We start from the raw sequence: 22,784 nt of genomic DNA, 5'->3' as shown, positions 1-22,784 counted from the left end.
GTAATTCCTGATAGGGAGGTGGTCGTGAGTGGCTAATCGCCCCTTGTTACCCCCTGTACACCAAACGATGCGCTATTAGGCTGAAAGTTGGCCTGATTGAAAAATTCTTGCACGACTGGAGAATCGGACAAAAAGAGCAAAAAAATCCTACAGTGTATTCCCGGCTTTGCAAGAGTTTTTTTTTTTACAATCTCTTGATAGTGGTGTATTTCTGATAGTGGTGGTATTTATGAGCTAAATCACAAGATGTCTCTATAAGTTTACAATTGTGAATCCTTGCCAGTAGGAGCTGTGGCTCACTCGCCTTTTTTTTTACCTGCGGAGCTGTCCGCGTAGTCACACATTTTTCCTTGGTGCGTGCTGTAGAATTTCTGTCTGGATGGAGACCGCACAGAGGAAGTGGAAGCTAAGAAGCACGTAATTCTGCCACATGAACTCACGGTTGCATCAAGCGTAAATCAGGCTCTACTACCTTACTGCCATCTCAGGGCTGTCTGCCTGTTCTCATTTTACATCACCAATGTATTTTCATTTATGGATATTTTTCCATTTTTTGAGTAACAATGTTAAAAATGATATGTAATATATCATAAATGGTATTTAGTTTTAATTTTCAAGAAAGATTTAGATATTTTTTGTTAAAAGTGTATTTAATTCATTTTTCTTTGAAAAACAAAAGAAAGGCTTATAATGCATAGCTTTATAGTTTAAATATTTATAGGTTTTATGGCTCTAAAATAGATTGTTTGCACTTTAAGTAGACCCATATAAATTTACCAAGAACATCACCTAGGCATTTAGTGATGGTTTTCTAATTTGTCTGTTTTATTCTGTCCTTCAAATAACTTTGTTAGTGTGTGACCACCTTCTTTCATACATAGTGCTGACACAAGAGAACAAAGCAAACAGGACAGGACAGAAGGGACTGTGGCGGCTACTGCTGCGTGCCTCTCATCTCCGCTAACCCCACCTATCCTGAGGGGCAATACAGGTTGACCGTTGGGGCCGTCAGCACAAAGTGTTCCTGGGCGTCTCTCTTTGCATCCGTGTCTGTGTCATAATCTGCCCCCGCGAATGGTTATTTTTTCCCCCCACAGGCAGGACACAGCGGCACAGGGAGCCGGGCACCTAACTGGGCACAGATGGTAGCGACAGACAGACTGAGACGACTGTGACATAAACACGTTAATAAATAATTATCTTAACAATGACAGAGGCTACACCAGAGTAGGCAGGAGGCGGGGCAGAAGGATGGAAGGATAGATGAGAGGGATACATCATCCTGGTGCAAGGAGACGCATTTAGGAAAGCCATGAGAAGAAAAGGATTTATTCAAGGTTGAAAGGAGTTTGCAAGAAATTAGGAGACCATACATGAAAAATACAAGGAAAACCTTGTGTAAATTAAAAAAAGTGTTCTTGCACTTGCAACTACTGAAAACAGTGTCAACTTATAAGAAATGCAACATTAAAATTTATAAATCTTGTCGCTTTATATCAGCCATTTTTCAGAGCTAGAATGAAACAGTGTCAAGAGACAGAGAGGCAACAATAGACCTCTGTAAAGAAAATCTAGACTTTAGATCAACCAGCATGGAGGGGCTGAGTTTCAAACGTGAAGGTGTCTCTAAACCTCTGACAACAGAAGATGAAATAGAGAGCAACATATAAAAACATCTAAAGTCAGTGAATGTGGAGGTATGTCACACAGCATGATGAGATGTGAAGCTTACAGGGAGCATCCATATAAGCTGCACAAGTACATGTCCTGTGCTGTCCTGCTGTAAAACTACACATACAGAAAAAGCCCCGTTTGCTCCCTCCTCTCCCCTTGTAAATGCTGCCTTGTCATCTGTCCACTTTTAATCCAACACCTGTTTGGCATTTATTCAGTCTTTCTTTGTTTTATTTATTTTATTATCTTCTCTCTGCCAGCGCCTTCTGCCAAGTACTCCAGCTTTAAGTGTCAAGTGTAGACATTTGTGGGCAAATATTCGTATGTTTAAGTAATGGCTTAACATAACTGGAGCCTCAGAGGTTGAATTTAGTTGACATGCATCTGTACATTGTGCCTGCAACTCTAATGTGATGTATTTCCTGAACCTCCACTTTCCTTCACCTCTTCTCTCCTTTCCTGTTTTATTGTATGTGTAATGGCGAGTGTCAATTTTTGCTTAAAATTCTTTTTACATTATTATTATTATCTAGTTGCTCCTCTTTGTATTACTGGATGCCAACCTACTGTACCAAGAAATTGTATTCATATATGAAATAAGAGAAATCCAATATTAACTAGAAAAAGCTGTTTCTGAGAAACAGCAAAGTGGGAATGCTTTTTTATGCTGAATGAGAAAAAAAAAATTTAGCTAAAGAAACTGTATAACGTAAAAGAGGCACAAATTAGCTGAAGAACATATCAAAATGTGATAGGAAGTAATCAGAAACTTTAAACACCAGAAACCAGTAGAATCATCTGAAGTTTTGTAGGATAGAATCATTTGGCAAAATAATGGCAAAACCACACTCATCTTAAAAGCAAAACATTTAAAGTTGATTAACCAGAAGAAAAAGTCCAAAAGTATCTGTTTACCTGGAAGTTGAGAGAAGTAAAGCATCTGCTTACGATGTTAGCAGATGCTTTATTACAGTGGAAACGTTAGAGCTTCATTAAGAAATGTGCACTTAGGTGTGTTGTCAACAGGCCTTGGTAGTGTAATTTGAAGAAATTGGTTGAGTTCGGTCGTAGCTATGAACCATACGGCACAATAAATGAGTGTGCATAAGGAAGAGGCTTTTATTTTATCAGTCCCCATAGTCTTATTTTGAAAGTCTACCATGGCTTTGTGTCATTGGAAGGGTCATGCCCAACAGTGATATAGAATCCATTTCTAAATGTGAAATCACTGGTTTTCCATGTAATTGGGTAAATAGATGCTGTATTAGAGCATAAATGGGAGACTTTTATCGTGAAATTTGCTCTGGGGTGTGTTTTGAAAAGGTCCCTAGAGTCTAATAGAAATTAGTTGGTGGAGTTCGAGTCACAATGCTGAGCCATTTGCATCAATTAATACACCAGTGCAATATAGAGGCTTTTATTTTGTAGGGTCCCTGCAGTCTTATTTTGAGAGTCTAGCAGGGTTGTGTGTTGAGAAAAAGGTCAGACCCAGCAATGATACTTGATGACTTTCCAGTCATAAAATCACTCTTTTCCCCATTGCCTCCCTGGCAATGCGAGGCTTTTATTTTGAAATTTTCTGTGGGGTGTGTTTTGAAAAGCCCCCTAAGGTCTAATTTCTAAAAACGGGTTGAGTTTGTGGCATAATGTTGAGCCATATGCTGCATCAAATATATGAGTGTAATGTAGAGGCTTTTATTTTGTAGGGTCCGTGGAGTCTTATTTTGAAAGTCTATCAGGGTTGAGTGTCAAGGGAAGGGTCATGCCAGTAGTCATATAGCATCCTTTTCCAAATGTTAAATCAGTGTTGTCTCCCTCCATTAAATTAATATATGCTGTATAAAGTGGCAGAGGTAGGCATTCCCTTCTAAGCTTGGTTACCTTGAGGATGCTTAAAGAGCCTGGCAGTGACAGAGAGAAAAGCGCAGCACTATTGTTCCTTCGCTCTCAGGCTTTTTTGAATGGGAAAAACAGCTCTGAACAAATGAGTGCTGAAGGCAAACCATAAATGGTATCTAAAAAATTATTTCAATCTAAGCGACAGCTATCCCTTGTCTCCAATAGGAGTAACTTTCATGGCTCTCGCTCATTCACAACTTTAATGGGAAGGAGAAATAAAAAGGTGTGTCACACCTGCTCCTCTCATTAAATACAGGTGCTGGTCATAAAATTAGAATATCATGAAAAAGTAGATTGATTTCAGTAATTCCATTTAAAAAGGGAAACTTGTATATTATATTCATACATTACATACAAACTCATATATTTCAGATGTTTATTTTGTTTAATTTTGATGATTACAAATGACAACAAATGAAAATCTCAAATTCATCATATCAGAAAATTAGAATATTGTGAAAAGGTTCAAAATTGATGGCCCCTGGTGCCACACTCTAATCAGCTAATTAACTCAAACCACCTGCAAAAGCCTTTAAATGGTCTTTCAGTCTAGTTCTATAGGCTACACAATCATGGGGAAGACTGCTGACTTGACAGTTGTCCAAAAGACGACCATCGACACCTTGCACAAGGGGGGCAAGACACAAAAGGTCATCGCTAAAGAGGCTGGCTGTTCACAGAGCTCAGTGTCCAAGCACATTAATAGAGAGGCGAAGGGAAGGAAAAGATGTGGTCGAAAAAAGTGTACAAGCAAGAGAGATAACCGCACCCTGGAGAGGATTGTGAAACAAAACCCATTCAAAAATGTGGGGGAGATTCACAAAGAGTGGACTGCAGCTGGAGTGAGTGCTTCAAGAACCACCACACACAGACGTATGAAAGACATGGGTTTCTGCTGTCGCATTCCTTGTGTCAAGCCACTCTTGAACCACAGACAGCGTCAGAAGCGTCTAAAGAGAAACAGGACTGGACTGCTGGTGAGTGGTCCAAAGTCATGTTCTCTGATGAAAGTAAATTTTGCATTTCCTTTGGAAATCAAGGTCCCAGAGTCTGGAGGAAAAGAAGAGAGGCACTTCATCCACGTTGCTTGAAGTCCAGTGTAAAGTTTCCACAGTCAGTGATGGTTTGGGGTGCCATGTCATCTGCTGGTGTTGGTCCATTGTGTTTTCTGAGGTCCAGGGTCAACGCAGCCACATACCAGGAAGTTTTAGAGCACTTCATGCTTCCTGCAGCTGACCAACTTTTTGGAGATGCAGATTTCATTTTCCAACAGGACTTGGCACCTGCACACAGTGCCAAAGCTACCAGTACCTGGTTGAAGGACCATGGTATCCCTGTTCTTAATTGGCCAGCAAACTCTCCTGACCTTAACCCCATAGAAAATCTATGGGGTATTGTGAAGAAGAAGATGCAATACACCAGACCCAACAATTCAGAAGAGCTAAAAGCCACTATTAGAGCAACCTGGGCTATCATAACACCTGAGCAGTGCCACAGACTGATCGACTCCATGCCACGCCGCATTGCTGCAGTAATACAGGCCAAAGGAGGCCCAACTAAATACTGAGTGCTGTACATGCTCATACTTTTCATGTTCATACTTTTCAGTTGGCCAACATTTCTATAAATCCTTTGTTTTTATTGGTCTTCAGTAATATTCTAATTTTCTGATATGATGAATTTGAGATTTTCATTTGTTGTCATTTGTAATCATCAAAATTAAACAAAATAAACATCTGAAATATATGAGTTTGTATGTAATGTATGAATATAATATACAAGTTTCACTTTTTAAATGGAATTACTGAAATCAATCTACTTTTTCATGATATTCTAATTTTATGACCAGCACCTGTAATATGTAGCTTCTTGTTAGAACTGAGCTCTCGAAAGCCAAACCAACCCTCCAAACAAACCAGTGGTGAGCCAAAACCGTAAATGGTTTCCAAAAAATTATTTCCGTCTAAGTGACAGCTATCCCTTGTGTCCGATTGGGATAACATTCATGTCTGTAGCTCTTTTACAACCCTAATGGGAAGAGAAACATAATGGTTTGTCCCACCTTCTCGTCTGATTGGATTACATGCGCACCTCAGGTTCACTGAGCTTCCAGGTGCTGAAAAACCCCACAAACAAGTGGTGAGCCAAAGCTGTATAGGGTATTCAAAAACTTCTTTTACTATGGGTGTCAGCCATCCCTCGGCTTCGATTATGCCAAATGTCATGTTCCTACTAAAGACTATTTGGCCATGGTGACGATGTAAAAATTTGTTTTTTCCTAGTCTGAGGATTTTTCTCACAATCGTTTTCGTATACCCGAAAAAGTCAGCTAAACAGCTAAACTATAAATGATATTGGAAAAAAACCTTCAATGTAAGTGCTAGTAGGGTCTGAAGATGTTGTATACCAAGTTTCATGTTTGTGCATGAAATGGTTGACAAGTGGCAGCGATACGAAAACATTTGTTGTTTTGGATTTTCGTCTGTGATTTTTGGAAAGTCTCTCATTGGATTTCTATTGGGGAAGTGTGGACTTCTTCGTGGTCTAGGACAAACTGTAGGAAAACTGTAAATCCCACACAAATGAGGAATACATTTCCTGAATCCTGACAAAAATACTTATGTTTTGATGTATAATTTTTCTACATAGAGTGAGAAATGAGTGAGTGAGTTGAAGCTGTTTGGCATGAGTGAACTGTTTGAAAACCCTAGTGACCACACTCTAGCAGCTGAACATTCCGTCCATAGACTTCCATTATAAATGTGAAAATCTGTAAAAATTCTTTAAACGTTTGAAGCTTCACTGAAGCACCTGTAAAAGTTTGCAAAAAGCTGAGTTAAACAGTAATAGCAGAAAGAAATGGAAACATTTTAAAAGTTGAATGGTGTTTCTAGCTGAAAGTATGCTGAAGTAGTTAAAGGTCAAATATGGTGAAGTTTTATCTGAATTTAGCTAAAATCTAAGAATTCTAAATGCATTTCAATGGGACAAAAAAAAAAAAACACAGAAAAAGCTGAATATCGAGAAAAAATAAAAAAAACAAAAAATATCTTTACCAAAAGACATAGCAGCATTCTCCTGAACAGGCTGAGCATTTTGATACAAAAATTGTTGAAATTGGTTGAAAACTTATGCATTCCCACTTGATTATTTATTCTTTTGTGGATATAAAAAATATTGTGTTGCTATAACTTGTTTGTCAATTTAAAATGCTCTTTATGTTTGAATATTTTTTTCTATATCATCATCAGTCACTTTGCTTTATAATAGAAGTGGATTAGTTTTTTATTATGTTCAATCAAAACCAATAGCTCTGCTAAAGTTGTCCTTAGTCCCATATAAAAGTGGAACCTTTGTTCTATGCCATCTGCTCAGTCTTATCCACCTGTATCTTTAGCTATGTTGCAGTCATGTGACCAAAGTTCCATTCAGTGGAAAGGCTGATCTGGGATCAGTGACTGTTTCCATGGTGATAGATATGACATCATCAGTCTAAAATTCTAAAGCCTAGTCTAGTGCACAGTCCAGACACATTCTTGAGAGAACAGTTTCACTTAGCAGCACCTTGTTAAAAATAAGACAATGGAGAATATTGGAGCCAATCAACCTTCTAACGTCTTCCAAAGGTTTAACAAGGTCCTGAGCCAAGAAAATGAGGCTTTGCAGCAGGAAATTATGGAGCTGAAGGACAAACTTCAGCAAGCTGAAGACAAAATCCAAGCGCAGATGAGGTCCACCTGCTGCCACACCAAAGAGAAACACCAGAAGGAACTCATTAACTTACAAATGAAATATGAAGACCAAATTTTCCACCTCAACATTAAACATGAGTTTGAAATGCGTTTGGCTGAACTGAAGTTGGAGAAAGCTGAGACAGAGCTTCAAAAAGAAAAGCACCTCAGATTTGAAAGTGAATATAAAAAACTGGAAGCTCTGGAGATCACACAGGCACTTTCCGACAAACTCCAAAAATTGGAGATGTCCAAAGGGTTTTCAGAGAGACGTGAGATGCATAATACCATCAGAGAGCTGCAAGAAAAGCTAGAAAAAGAAAGAGAGCTGAGGTTGAATGCAGAGACTACAACCTTTGAACAGTTAGAGGCTTTGTTCGAAGAAACGGACAAAGATATTAAGAGAGAGAAAGATCTTCGAATCCAAGTAGAGGCAGAAAAACAGAAGGCTACAGAGATCATACAGATACTCTTCAACAAACTAAAAGATATAGAGAAAAGATTTCAGGAGGGTTCAGCTTCTGTGAAACTGGGTGACCTGGACATAATGAACCTGGACATTCAACAACTGGAAGAAGAGCTTCAAGAAAAGAGGAAAGTAGGGCTCCAGGCAGAAAAATGGAAACTAAAAGAAACTCAGAGCACGTCCAAGGAGGTCGAACAGAAAAAACTTCAACATGACATCCGGCAGCTGGAAACGTTGCTCCAAGCAGAGAAAAGATTGAGGCTCCAAGCAGAAACTGAAATCTCTAATCATGTAGAAAGCGTCAGCGCTTTGTGTCAAGAACTTAATCAAGAAGTCATAAGGGTACGAGCCTCTTTGGAGAGAAGTGAGGCAGAAAGGCTGAAGGCTGTGGAGAAAAGCCAGACCCTTCTCAGTAAACTAGAGATCAGGGATGATTACTAATACCATCAAGATTACATTCAATAGTTTAACCTGGACATTCAACAACTGGAAGAACAGCTTCAAGAAAAGAGGAAAGTAGGGCTCCAGGCAGAAAAACGGAAACTAAAAGAAACACAGAGCACATCCAAGGAGGTCGACCAGAAAAAACTTCGACATGACATCCAACAGCTGGACACGTTGCTCCAAGAAGAGAAAAGATTGAGGCTTCAAGCAGAAACTGAAATCTCTAATCATGTAGAAAGCATCAGCGCTTTGTGTCAAGAACTTAATCAAGAAGTCATAAGGGTACAAACCACTTTGGAGAGAAGTGAGGCAGAAAGGCTGAAGGCTGTGGAGAAAAGCCAGACCCTTCTCAGGAAACTAGAGATCAGGGATGATCACTAATACCATCAAGATTACATCCAATAGTTTGACCTGGACATTCAACAACTGGAAGAACAGCTTCAAGAAAAGAGGAAAGTAGGGCTCCAGGCAGAAAAACTGAAACTAAAAGAAACACAGAGCACATCCAAGGAGGTCGACCAGAAAAAACTTCAACATGACATCCTACAGCTGGACACGTTGCTCCAAGAAGAGAAAAGATTGAGGCTTCAAGCAGAAACTGAAATCTCTAATCATGTAGAAAGCATCAGCGCTTTGTGTCAAGAACTTAATCAAGAAGTCATAAGGGTACGAACCTCTTTGGAGAGAAGTGAGGCAGAAAGGCTGAAGGCTGTGGAGAAAAGCCAGACCCTTCTCAGGAAACTAGAGATCAGGGATGATCACTAATACCATCAAGATTACATCCAATAGTTTGACCTGGACATTCAACAACTGGAAGAACAGCTTCAAGAAAAGAGGAAAGTAGGGCTCCAGGCAGAAAAACTGAAACTAAAAGAAACACAGAGCACATCCAAGGAGGTCGACCAGAAAAAATTTCAACATGACATCCAGCAGCTGGAAACGTTGCTCTAAGAAGAGAAAAGTTTGAGGCTTCAAGCAGAAACTGAAATCTCTAATCATGTAGAAAGCGTCAGCGCTTTGTGTCAAGAACTTAATCAAGAAGTCATAAGGGTACGAGCCTCTTTGGAGAGAAGTGAGGCAGAAAGGCTGAAGGCTGTGGAGAAAAGCCAGACCCTTCTCAGGAAACTAGAGATCAGGGATGATCACTAATACCATCAAGATTACATCCAATAGTTTAACCTGGAGATTCAACAACTGGAAGAACAGCTTCAAGAAAAGAGGAAAGTAGGGCTCCAGGCAGAAAAACGGAAACTAAAAGAAACACAGAGCACATCCAAGGAGGTCGACCAGAAAAAACTTCAACATGACATCCAACAGCTGGACACGTTGCTCCAAGAAGAGAAAGGTTTGAGGCTTCAAGCAGAAACTGAAATCTCTAATCATGTAGAAAGCGTCAGCGCTTTGTGTCAAGAACTTAATCAAGAAGTCATAAGGGTACGAGCCTCTTTGGAGAGAAGTGAGGCAGAAAGGCTGAAGGCTGTGGAGAAAAGCCAGACCCTTCTCAGGAAACTAGAGATCAGGGATGATCACTAATACCATCAAGATTACATCCAATAGTTTAACCTGGACATTCAACAACTGGAAGAAGAGCTTCAAGAAAAGAGGAAAGTAGGGCTCCAGGCAGAAAAACGGAAACTAAAAGAAACTCAGAGCACATCCAAGGAGGTCGACCAGAAAATATTTCAACTTGACATCCAGCAGCTGGACACATTGCTCCAAGAAGAGAAAAGATTGAGGCTTCAAGCAGAAACTGAAATCTCTAATCATGTAGAAAGCGTCAGCGCTTTGTGTCAAGAACTTAATCAAGAAGTCATAAGGGTACAAACCTCTTTGGAGAGAAGTGAGGCAGAAAGGCTGAAGGCTGTGGAGAAAAGCCAGACCCTTCTCAGGAAAATAGAGATCAGGGATGATCACTAATACCATCAAGATTACATCCAATAGTTTAACCTGGAGATTCAACAACTGGAAGAACAGCTTCAAGAAAAGAGGAAAGTAGGGCTGCAGGCAGAAAAACGGAAACTAAAAGAAACTCGGAGCACATCCAAGGAGGTCGACCAGAAAATATTTCAACTTGACATCCAGCAGCTGGACACATTGCTCCAAGAAGAGAAAAGATTGAGGCTTCAAGCAGAAACTGAAATCTCTAATCATGTAGAAAGCGTCAGCGCTTTGTGTCAAGAACTTAATCAAGAAGTCATAAGGGTACAAACCTCTTTGGAGAGAAGTGAGGCAAAAAGGCTGAAGGCTGTGGAGAAAAGCCAGACCCTTCTCAGGAAACTAGAGACCAGGGATGATCACTAATACCATCAAGATTACATCCAATAGTTTAACCTGGACATTCAACAACTGGAAGAAGAGCTTCAAGAAAAGAGGAAAGTAGGGCTCCAGGCAGAAAAACGGAAACTAAAAGAAACTCAGAGCACATCCAAGGAGGTCGACCAGAAAAAACTTCAACATGACATCCAGCAGCTGGAAACGTTGCTCTAAGAAGAGAAAGGTTTGAGGCTTCAAGCAGAAATTGAAATCTCTAATCATGTAGAAAGCGTCAGCGCTTTGTGTCAAGAACTTAATCAGAACTTAATTTCACGACCATAAGGCGCACCGTACTAAAAGGCGCGTTTTTTATATACAGGTACATGTCCTCTACTACCTTTAAATACCTCTACTGCGTATTTAAAAATACAGCGGGGGCAAAACTGAGTATGACTGTGCTTTATTCATGTATTTATTACAAAGTATTAATCAAACCTGGGTGCTGGCCGTGAGACAGACACATCGCAGATGAAACAGCACTGTGATCACTCCTAAATTAACTTAAAATCCTGAAACCTGCCGACAGAATTTGTTCGCTTTTATTACCGGTATCCTGGTGCCTGCAGTTTAAATTATTTAGATGAAAAACACCTGCCAGCAGCCGCAGTGAACCTGGAGGCTACCCGGCCTAGAGGCTGCTGATGAAGGGATTTCTCCTGTCGGTGCACCGCTGGTATATGGGGGTCTGACCCCCTCCGACAGAAATAGATAATCTGGATGAACTGACTGCAATTATGAAGTTTTCAGGTGGACTTTCTCACTTAAAAACATATTAAAACTACTTTATTCCCACTGATCACAGCAAATATAGCTGCAAGATTTAGATTATTTAGATGAAAAAACACCTGCCAGCCACCGCGGTGAAGAGGAGGAGACCCGGCCCAGAGGCTGCTGTTGAATTAAGTTTTCAGGGAGAAAAATACAGCGGGAGCAAAACTGAGTATGATTGTGCTTTATTAATGCATTTATTACAAAGTATTAATCAAACCCATCAAAGTCATCCTCCTCTGTTTCTGAATTAAACAGCTGCGCTAAATCAGACATGCCAATTTCCCATTCTTTGCTGTCAGAGTCACTTTCCATGCAGCGCGGCTCCTCAGAAATAATGCCTGCTTTTGCGAAAGCTTGAACAACAGAGCCAGCAGACACGTTAGTCCAAGCATCTACAATCCATCCGCAAACGGTGGCGTAACTTGCCCGGCGCTGCCTTCCACTTATCCTAAAACTGTGGTCTCCGTCTGTCATCCATCGCTCCCACGCCGCTCGCAGCCTTACTTTGAACAGCCGCTTCACACCGATGTCGAGCGGTTGAAGTTCCTTTGTCAGACCTCCCGGGATAACGGTGAGCACAGCATCCATTTGATTCACCATGTTTTTCTCATCAGCTGTGAGATGGGCACGCATGGAGTCACAGATTAACAGCGATGGTGATGCGTGAAAAAAAACACCTGTTCTCCTCACATACACCTGCCTCAGCCACGATTTCATCATCTCCTCATCCATCCAGCCCGTTTCATTTGCGTTAATATCATATGTCATCAGAGCGCTGTGTCTGTCTCGCTGTCAGCTCCCAGATCAGCTTCTCTGATTGGTTGATGCGGCGCGTCCAGCAGCAAAACTTCCATTTTTCCATCTCGAGCAGCAGCAGCGCGTTGGCAGATGCTTAAATGCTCCTGCTGCTCAAAACGCGCTGCGGGACCTTTTGCTGCGCCTATACGCGCGTCAACCATTGACTTTGCATGTAAACTAGCTGCTTCTGCTGCACCTGCTGGGTCCTGTTCACACCGATGTCGAGCGGTTGAATAACAGCGAGCACAGCATTCATTTGTTTCACCATGTTTTTCACATCAGCTGTGAGATGGGCACGCATGGAGTTACATATTAACAGAGATGGTGATGAGTGGAAAAAAAACACCTGGTCTCCTTACATTCAGCCACTCTTTCATCATCTCCTCAATGAGGTGGTCTCAAAAGTCGCAGTTACAACACACATAAGGCGCACCGCACCTAAGGGCGCACCGCACATTTTGAGGGAAAAAAAAGACGTTTAAGTGCGCCTTATAGTCGTGAAAATACGGTAATCAAGAAGTCATAAGGGTACGAGCCTCTTTGGACAGAAGTGAGGCAGAAAGGCTGAAGGCTGTGGAGAAAAGCCAGACCCTTCTCAGGAAACTAGAGATCAGGGATGATCACCACAGGTGTCAAGTAACGAAGTACAAATACTTTGTTACTGTACTTAAGTACACTTTTTAGGTATCTATACTTTACTCCATTACTTATTTTTCCTCCTACTTTTGACTTCTACTCATTACATTTTCACTACTTTCTATTACTTTCTATTCCTTACATTTTTAAAACAAACGTTACTCGTTACTCTTGGCTTCGGTTTAAAGCACAGGTCACGGATTAGCGGACTGCGATGTTATGAACAACATTAAATCCAAAGATTTTGTCCGAGGTAAAGCTGATTTATTTGTTGTAGTCTCTTGTTATTCACACACAACAATAAACAGCGATTAGCCGACGTGGGTTTTAAAACTGCAAAGCTTTGTCTTCAGCTGAGAATCAAACGCGCATCTACACAGACCAGTGTGATGCATTCGCTAGCGTCAGACAGCTATGGTGCATTCAGGAGCATGGGACATTTCATACTTACAAGGAAAGAGACATAAACGGAACAGAACTTAACTCATACAATAATGTATTTATTCAGAAACAGTGTGGGCTTTCTTACAATACTGATTGCTCTATAATTGTATTTCTGTTATTTTTTGATTATGCACATCTGCTAGCTTTTTATTCTAAAAATTCTATAATATTACAGCAGCAAATTATCAAAGCTTTTCAAAAGCCTGTTTAAAAGCTCCAAATGAGGCTTCAGATCATACAGCGACAATTGCGCTGTCATTGTTTTACAGGGCAGAATTTGCATTTGCTGAATCTTGTCCTTTAACTAGTGATGGATATACAGGAATACAGTCATACAAGTGTCAACTCCTCTGAGATAGCACGGGATGCACTATTTGGCATTTTCTATTTTTATTTTTTTATCTTTTTTTTTATTCAATGCATAACATGAATGCATAAATACTAGTGCTGTCAAAATTATCGCGTTATTAACGCGTTAACGCGAGGCCATTTTAACGGCGATAATTTTTTTAACGTGAGATTAACGCTATGTGGTTTTATGGTACAATTTTTCCAAGTACATCCCGCTGCAGCCTGCGGGAAGGCGGGGCTATTTTCCCCCAGTCTATGCATTTCTCATAGGCTTCTAGAGCGGAGCTCCTCAAGGGAAAAAGACGCTCATACACTGGGTGACGCTAGTGCCTTTTCTTTAAGCCCCACCACCAACAAACAAGTTGAGTGTCTGGTAACTAGTAGCAACCTGAAATACGCTGAGAAAACTGATTACTGAGGTGAAATGGAATCTCGTAGCAGCCCTCTTGCCGTCTGTGTACGCAACAGGTCAGTATCGCGTGTGTGTGTGTGTGGGTGGGTGTGTCTGTGTGTGGGTGAGTGGGTGTGTGTGTGTTCTCATTTTTGTTAAGAGGCTGAAAAGTAACTTTCTAGAGAGCATAGACTACCTTCATCTAGTGATGTCGGTCTATTGATTTTGATGTATTGATTGAAAATTGTTCATTATTACCTTGGTTAATTAACATCTAATGTTAACTCTACTGCATTTTATAGCGGTAGGGTAAAATGCTTGTCTTTGTTCAAAAGACTGTATTAACTGTAAAGACTGTCTTTTACATCAGCCTGTTTTCAGGGCCTTTTTTTTGGCTACATATTTGTTATTTTTTGCTACATGCCTCCCCATCTTCTTGCCATATGTTTCTATGGCATAAATCAGTATCTGTGACCTGTTTTCATTTTAAAAAAAGAACATTGGCACAAACCTAGCCTGTATGTATTTTTTTGTATGTCATCGAGAGTATTTAAATGATTTTCAATCAGGAAAAAAATGTGCGATTAAAATGCGATTAATCGCGAGTTAACTCAGGCATTGATGCGATTAATCGCGATTAAAAAATTTAATCGATTGACAGCACTAATAAATACGTTATTTTATTTCAGTGTTAAATTCAGTTTAAATTAACAGATCATTAAAAATATCTCCGGATATTTACTGGTTGATTTTCTTTATTCAGACCCCACTGATTTTTTATTAGTTACCCCTGGTTTAATGTTTATAAATATATATTTCATGCCATGGATGAGTCATATAACGCAAACACTCATTGGTTAGCTAAAGGAAATCATCAGAAGCAAGCAGGTGTTCTTCAAACTGTAAACGTGAATTGTCTATGCCATGCGACAATGCTGGATTCAGAAAAAGATGTCTAAATGTCTGAAAGGTCGGACACAGGCAAGAGCGTATCTAGATATGGAGTCGGAGACCAACAAGACCTCCCTCATCCTTGGCCCTATCTCTTTTTTTTTTGAAATAGTCAAAAAATTTAGCTATCAATTCATATAGTGGCATCTGGCATTTTTATTAAAGGTTACTTTATACTTTTATACTTTAAGTAGTTTTTGGAGCACATACTTTTTCACTTTTACTTGAGTAAAGAGGTCAACTTGATACTTCAACTTTTACCAGAGTGTTTTTATACTGCAGTATCTATACTTCTACTTAAGTAACAAATGTGTGTACTTTTGACACCACTGATGATCACTAATACCATCAAGCATAACTGTGTCATATCTGTTTTGTTGACCAACAAGTTAGTTAGCTCTACCATTTAAGGGAAGCTCACTTTGTTGTAAAATCGCACGCTCATTCTTTTAAAGTTTGAAAAATTAAAAGAATAAAAAAAATAAAAAAGTAACTCTGCCTGAGTACCTTTTAAGTTTACTTGGCCGGTCCTAAGCCCGGATAAAAGAGGAGGGTTGAATGGAGAGCGAGAAATTTCACAACACAAAACCAAGAAATACGTAAATGGCTTATGGCAAATTTCCAACAAAACTGAAACATTGATTGTTCACCCAATGAAAAAACTCAGGAATTTGAAATTTCACACTGCAGCCTAGATAATAAATACTAATTGATCACATTGGAGAAATTTTCCTCATTTAACCCATCCCCTTGGGGATCAGTGGGCTGCCATCGTGCGACACCCAAGGAGCAGTGTGGAGTTAAGGGTCGATATTCAGGAACCCAGAGTGGAGGCTGTTGGGATCGAACCGGATACTTGCAACGTTCTCAGAGCACAAGTGCACTGCCCTAACCACAAGACCAACACTCCCCCAAAAGTGCCAATATGCCACCAGTATTTCATCTTTTCATAATAATCTTCTTTTCAAATGCAACCAGTGTCTAAAGTCTAGAGGCGGCCTGAAAATATTGGGTTTATTTACCTGCATAAAGACTGAGAGGAGAGAAGAACCTAGCAGATTCACAGAGTGGACTTTCACGCTTCAAAATGAGAAATATTGTTGAGTACTTCAATGAAAATTTGTGTACATCTAAACATAGAGATGTGTTTTTTTTAATGGTCAAATTAGTCATACAATTAAAACTAGAAAAAGCTGTTTCGGAGAAACAGCCAGTGAGAATGCTTCTGCTGAATGAAAAAAGCTGAAATTACCTGAAGAACATATGAAAATGTGATAGGAAGTCATCAGAAACTTCAAACTGCAGAAAAAAAATTAATCATCTGAAGATTTTGTAGGGTAGAATCATTTGGCAGTAAAATGGCAGAAACAGACTCATCTTAAAAGCTGCTCAGCCAAACCATACATGATATCAACAAATGTCTTGAAAGTGGGCACTAGAAGGGTCTTAACATAATGTCTCCCAAGTTTCTAGAAAATTTTTAAAGAAATTTTGAGGGGGGGGGGGGGGGGGGGGGGTCACCTACTGCACAGAAATATGTCAGGCGTGTTATGAATTAGCAGCAAACAGAAAAGCTTAATTCCTGTCTAGAAAGAGAACAGAATAAGGCCAAAGTTCACAGCATAGGCTAAATAGTAATAAATTAGCTGAATCAGAAAAGAAATAACAAAGAAAAACTTGAATCTTCTCTGGTTGAACAAAAAAGGAAAAGCTTAAGGATGGGAAATAAAATGTTATAGAAGATTGTATTGAATAAGTATCAGAATTTTGAAATCATATGTGGAAATGTCAAGACTTGGCAAAACTATTTGAAATGATTTAAAATGTGTAGGTTGATCAGCATAAAGAAAACAGTGTCATCCTTAGAGGATTGAAAATCTACAAACCTATGTGCAAGACTGACCATGAGAAGCAGAGGAAGGACAGAGAGAGAAGCTTATAGAAAGAGAGCTAATACCACTTAAAGAGCTGAATTTATCAAAACAAACTAACCTGCATGTTACGAGCCGCTGTGGTGATGAAAGCACCGTTAGCAGGCTTAGGCTGCATGTTACGAGGTTAGCAGGTGCTTTATTACAGTGTAAATCTTAGAATCTTATTAAGAAATATGCACTGAGGTGTGTGGTCAACAGGCCTTAGTAGTGTTATTTGAAGAAATTGGTTGAGTTTGGGTCATAGCTACGAGCCATACGGCACAATGAATGAGTGTGTGTAAGGAAGAGGCTTTTATTTTGTAGAGTCCCTTTAGTCTTATTTTGAAAGTCTATCATGAATGTGTGTCAAGGGAAGGGTCATGCCCAGCAGTGATATAGAATCCATTTCTAAATATGAAATCACTGGTTTTCCATGTTATTGTGTGAATAGATGCTGTATTAGAGCGTAAATGGGAGACTTTTATTGTGAAATTCGCTCCGGGGTATGTTTTGAAAAGGTCCCTAGAGTCTAATAGAAACAAGCTGGTAGAGTTTGGGTCATAATGCTGAGCCATTTGCATCAATTAATACGCGAGTATAATATAGAGGCTTTGATTGTGTAGGGTCAGTGGAGTCTTATTTTGAAAGTCTAGCAGAGTTGTGTGTTGAGAAAAGGGTCAGACCCAGCAGTGATACTTGATGACTTTCCAATCATTAAATCACTTTTTTCCCTGTTATTAGGGCAGTAGATGAAGTGGCAATGGGAGGCTTTTATTTTGAAATTTGCTGTGGGGTGTGTTTTGAAAAACTCCTAGAGTTTCACTTTTTAAAAAGTGGTTGAGTTTGGGTCATAATGTTGAGCCATATGCTGGGGAAAAAAATATGACTTTAATGTAGGAGCTTTTATTTTGAAGGGTCCCCGGAGTCTTATTTTGAAAGTCTATCGGGGTTGCGTGTGAAGGGAAGGGTCATGGCCAGTAGTCATATTGTATCCATTTCCAAATGTTAAATCAGTGTTGTCTCCCTCCATTAGATTAAAATGTGCTGTTTAAAGTGGCAGAGGTAAAATCCCTTTGAAGCTTGGTTACCTTGACAACGCCTAACGAACCTGTCAGTGACAGAGGGAAATGCGCTTCACTTTCATTTCTTTCCTCTCAGGCTTTTTTGAGTGGGAAAATCAGCTCCGAACAAATGAGTGCTGAAGACAAACCGTAAATGGTATCTTAAAAATTCTTTCAGTCTAAGTGACAGCTATCCTTTGTCTCCATCTGGGGTAACTTTCATGGCTGTAGCTCATTCACAACCTTAGTGGGAAGGAGAAATAAAAAGGTTTGTAGCACCTGCTGGTCCCATTAAATAACATGGAGTTCCATGGTAGAGCTGAGCTGTCAAAAGCAAAACTTCCCCTCCGAACAAACGAGCGGTGAGCCAAAACCGTAAAAGGTATTCAAAAATTTGTTTCACCGTTGGCGTCAGCCATCCTTCGGGTTCGACTGTGCCAACTTTCATGTTTCTACTAAAAACTATTTGGCCATGGTGACGATGTAAAAATGTGTTTTTTCTGAGTATGAGGATTTTTCGCAGAATCAATGTTTTCCTATGCCCGAACAAGTCAGCTAAACAGCTAAACCATAAATGATATTGAAAAAATTCCTTCAATGTGAGTGCTAGAAGGGTCTGAAGATGTTCTATACCAAGTTTCATGTTAGTACAAATAGGAGCGATATCAAAATATGTATCGTTTTGGATTTTGTCTGTGATTTTTGGAAAGTCTCTCATTGGATTTCTATTGGGGAAGTCTGGACCTCTTCGCGGTCTGGGCCAAAATGTTGGAAAACCGTAAATGCCACACAAATGAGGGTTACATTTCCTGAATCCTGACAAAAATCCCTACGTGTTGATGTATAATTTATTTCAATTGAGTGAAAAATGAGGGAGTGAGAAGAATTTGTTCGGAAAAACCAGAACAGCTCAAAAGCTAGAGCAGGCACTCTAGCAGTTGAAGGATTCCGTCCATAGACTTCCATTATAAATCTGAAAATCTGTAAAAATTCTTTTAACGTTTGAAGCTTCACTGAAGCAAAACTATAAAAGTTAGCAAAAAGCTGAGTTAAACAGTAATAGCAGAAAGATATGGAAACATTTTAAAAGTTGAATGGTTTTTCTAGCTGAAAGTATGCTGCAGTAGTTAAAGGTCGAAGATGATAAAGTTTTAGCTGAATTTTGCTGAAATCTAAGAATTCTACATGCATTTCAATGGGACAAAAAAAATGCAGAAAAAGCTGAATATCGCGAAAACTAAAAAAAATATCTTTACCAAAAGACATAGCACAATTCTCCTGAACAAGCTGAACGTTTTGATACCAAAATTGTTGAAATCGGTTGAAAACTGCGGGACTAGTTAGAGTCAGAAAAATTTAAAGTGAAAAACAATAAGTGGGAATGCATAAGCATTCCCACTTGATGATTAATGTGGTAAATTTTTGTGAGACATGAAGAGGGGTACTTGCTAAGTATGATGTGGGATCGCCAGCCGGTCACTGACCCACTACCGAAACCCAAAGAAAAAGCGAAAAAAAATTTTGAAAGCGGTGTTTGGCACTTTTAGTACCTGTAATTACCAATGTAAAGCTATTATGCGAAATCCTAATCTTGAATTGCATTTCTACTCCATAGGCTTTGGTCTTGGTCTTTAATCCTCCTGTCATCTGTTTCTGTTTTCCACGGTCCTTTTCCCAGAACTCCCACTGACTTGGACTCCCCTCCATTTGTTGCTTGTTTATTTCTCCAGCTCTCCCCTCTATCTTCGCTTTTCAGATCATCCTTGTTCAGAGCTATTTCTTTAACTCAGTTTTTTTCTTAGACTGGAAGTTAAATACTTCAAGTTTTATTTATATGTAGTTCTATATGTCTGTCAGTCCATCCATCAGTCTGTCTTTATATAGGTGTAGATATACATATATATATATATATATATATATATATATATATATATGTGTGTGTGTGTGTATGTGTGTGTCTGTATATAGTGTAAATACTTATAAGTGTAATTAATGGCTAGTTGGAGCTTCTCAATGCTAACAGGTTAAATCATTCACAAGCATTCATTTGTCCTGTTTTTTAGCCTTTTATTCAAACTGTATTCATATGTGTGTTTACCATACTCATATTACACCATATTTTTTGTGTCTTTTTTTTGTTTTTCCATCTGTCTACCTTCATTTATCCGGAAAGCAGTAAGCAGCATGGTGTGACAAAGGAATACAACAGGTATGCGTGTCAGGAGATGTGTCACAATTCAAACCTGGGCCTCAATCGCTGTTTTCCTTTTTAAAATTCTTTTCATTTCACATTGTTTTTCAATGCCTGTGTTTTATAAGACACTACCAAAAAGAAAAAAAGAGCTCAGAAAATTGGTGTGATCATCTTGCTCATTTTTATCTAGATCATCACTGGTTGATCCATTGTGGCAGGCCATATAGCATGTAATGGCTGATGTGCCCTCTGGAAAGAGATAACCTCACAACCGGCCCAGTTTTGTTTGTACCATCTGCCATCTATCCATCATTTTCCTAGTGGTATACTGCTCAGTCTGTTTCTCTCTCTAATCAAGACAGCTGAACATTTGATTTACCTTCGTTATGGTAAATTTGACCCCACGGGTGTAATCCAGAGCATTCTATTTTTGTGTCGTTCTCAGCGCTCTCAGGTGGCTTTCTTATTCCTGCCAAATCTCCTCTCCTCTCATCCTTTCACTCTTAAAGATGGAAATCAAAATCCATCTGTATGTTCTGACAGAATCTGCAAAGACAGATAAAGGGGAGACTTGATTGACAGTAGCGGGACAGCTACTTCAGATGGCTGGAACCTTATTTCAGAGTTGATTAACTGAAGCAGTGGATTTCTAACTGTTCCAGAATAACACATGAAAAGTTATAACTTCTGATGATAATTCCTTATCTAATATCCTATGCTTCACAATGATGGATGCAAATTGAAAAAACAGCTTTTTTATTGGCTTAAGAGATTTAAATGAACATTTATTTCTACAAATTTCATTGTTGGACTCTCAAAATATCACGTGATTGACATTTTGATAATCATATTATGGTGTGCTGAAGGTTGGTGGTGTTCATCATTTCTTGCTCATTTCAAATCAGCTCTTATTACTTCAGTACGGCATGGTTTTCTTGAGATTTATATAAACAAATTAATTTGACTCAGCAGTCATTTGCATGCCTTAAGTAACCTGTCTAGAAATATTTCATGCTGCAGGAAACCTCAGGTTGACTGTTTTGATTGATAGCAGGTGATTTCCATAGCATTACCATGTCGTTGGCACATTTACAGTAGGCTTTGGGACTTAACAAAGGTGAAATTTGTCACTAGATTCAAACTGTTTAAAGAGCACCTAACATGATCTGCAGAAATGGTTATGAGGCAGACTACTCATCAAGCATTCCTATTAGAGTCAGTGTCTACCTTTCATAATCAATTATTTAGATCCATGAAGTAGCAATAAAAGTAGTAAAGTGGGCAACAGGGTAATTCAATTTCATTGATACCACACGTAAATTATTTTTACCACTCAGAGTGGGGTTTATCTTATACATAAAATAAAAAGAAAATACAAATAAAAAACAAAAAATATGAAATCTAAAATTTATAGAAATAAATTATAAATATAATATAATATAATAATAAAATATAATAGAACATATATCCAGAACTCCTCAAATGGAAAAGTTAGTTTCACCTGGTTTAATTTCTTAAGAAGTCTTTGTTAAAGAACCTTTGCCATCCGATTATTAATTGTTTAATAGAAAAAATTATTGACAGATTAATGGATTTGCAAAAATAATTTTTCGTTGCAGCCCTAAAACAGACACAGAAATAGGAAAAATCGGTTCAGAGCAAATAATAGGTTTAGTAACTTTTTTACTTCCTTACCAGTGATCGGCTGTTTGGAAGCTCAAAGCCAAAACCAGTTGCCATTATTAATAAAAACAGAATTGTAAAAATTACATTTAGGTCTGACATGGTGCTATAATATATTTGAATAGAATAGAATGGAATAGAAAATTCCCGTTATGGTCCCTTAATGGGGAAATTCTGGTGTTTAAAGTAGGCAAATGATTAAAGAAAAAATTGTCACACAAATGTGGACCTTAGAAAAATGTATAAGAATAACATAAAAGTGAAGAGTTAAAAGATAAACAATAAAGTACTTCACTGTGAAGTCTTTTAACAACATAAAACTGTGCACCTGGAGAGAAAATAACCAATATACAGCTATGGACATTTTTACAGTAATGGATATTTAAAAATAGCAGCAACATCAGAGATGTGCAAAATGACAGTAGCATGTTATTTAACTGACTAAGGTAGAAACTGCAAAAAAACAGCATGAATGTAACAACTTATTGAGGTTGTTGGGAACAGTGATGGTTATAGAGTCTTCCAGCTGCTGGGAGGAAGGATCTGCGATAACGCTCCCTTCTGCATTTGGGGTGCAGCAGTCTGTCACTAAAAGAGCTCTCCAGTTCTGCAAAAGCTTCATGCATGGATGGAAAACATTAACCAACACACGTTAATTTAGTTATGGTGTTTTTGTTTCGAACCCCCTAGACTGAGTCTAGAGGGCATCCAATCACAGAGCTGGGCTTCCTGATCAGCTTATCTAGCCACTTTCTCTCAGATACAGATAAGCCGCTGCTCCAACAGGCAGCTCCATAGAACATGGCTGATGCCACAACAGAGTCATGGAGGGTCTTGAGGAGCGCCCCCTCCACATCAAAAGAACTCAGTCTCCTCAGCAGGAAGAGTCTGCTCTGACTTTTCTTATACAGAGTTTGTTATTCACCTGAACACCTAGGTACTTATATAAGTCCATCCAGTCCATCTCAATGTGCGTTTTCTGGATGTTCCCTTCTGCACATAAGTAAGAATAAATTACTTTAGCTGACAAGCTTTAGTAAATCTTAAGGTTAAGGACCTTTATT

The 22,784-nt window shown here is 39.0% G+C and overlaps 1 protein-coding gene across 5 annotated transcripts in view; it reads left to right on the top strand.

Moving 5' to 3' along the window:
• Window positions 1–22,784, top strand: part of ccser1 (coiled-coil serine-rich protein 1) — a 204,336-nt gene that overhangs the window by 140,589 nt on the left and 40,963 nt on the right. For 2 of the 5 annotated variants that reach the window (XM_038305293.1, XM_038305309.1), the window contains one exon: window positions 20,020–20,052. The exons of 2 other annotated variants lie outside the window; for them this stretch is intronic. In XM_038305293.1, the coding sequence (XP_038161221.1) occupies window positions 20,020–20,036 (17 nt within the window). In that variant the 3' untranslated portion in view covers window positions 20,037–20,052. Of the gene's footprint in view, window positions 1–20,016; window positions 20,053–22,784 lie in introns of all 5 variants that reach the window. One more of the 5 variants, XM_038305301.1, reaches the window with a different exon arrangement.

The sequence above is a fragment of the Cyprinodon tularosa genome, unplaced genomic scaffold (assembly GCF_016077235.1).
Source record: "Cyprinodon tularosa strain WSP-4 unplaced genomic scaffold, ASM1607723v1 ctg115, whole genome shotgun sequence".
NCBI classification, from domain to species: Eukaryota; Metazoa; Chordata; class Actinopteri; order Cyprinodontiformes; family Cyprinodontidae; genus Cyprinodon; species Cyprinodon tularosa.
Note: the sequence above shows the minus strand (reverse complement) of the source record. Positions and strands in the feature narration are given on the sequence as shown.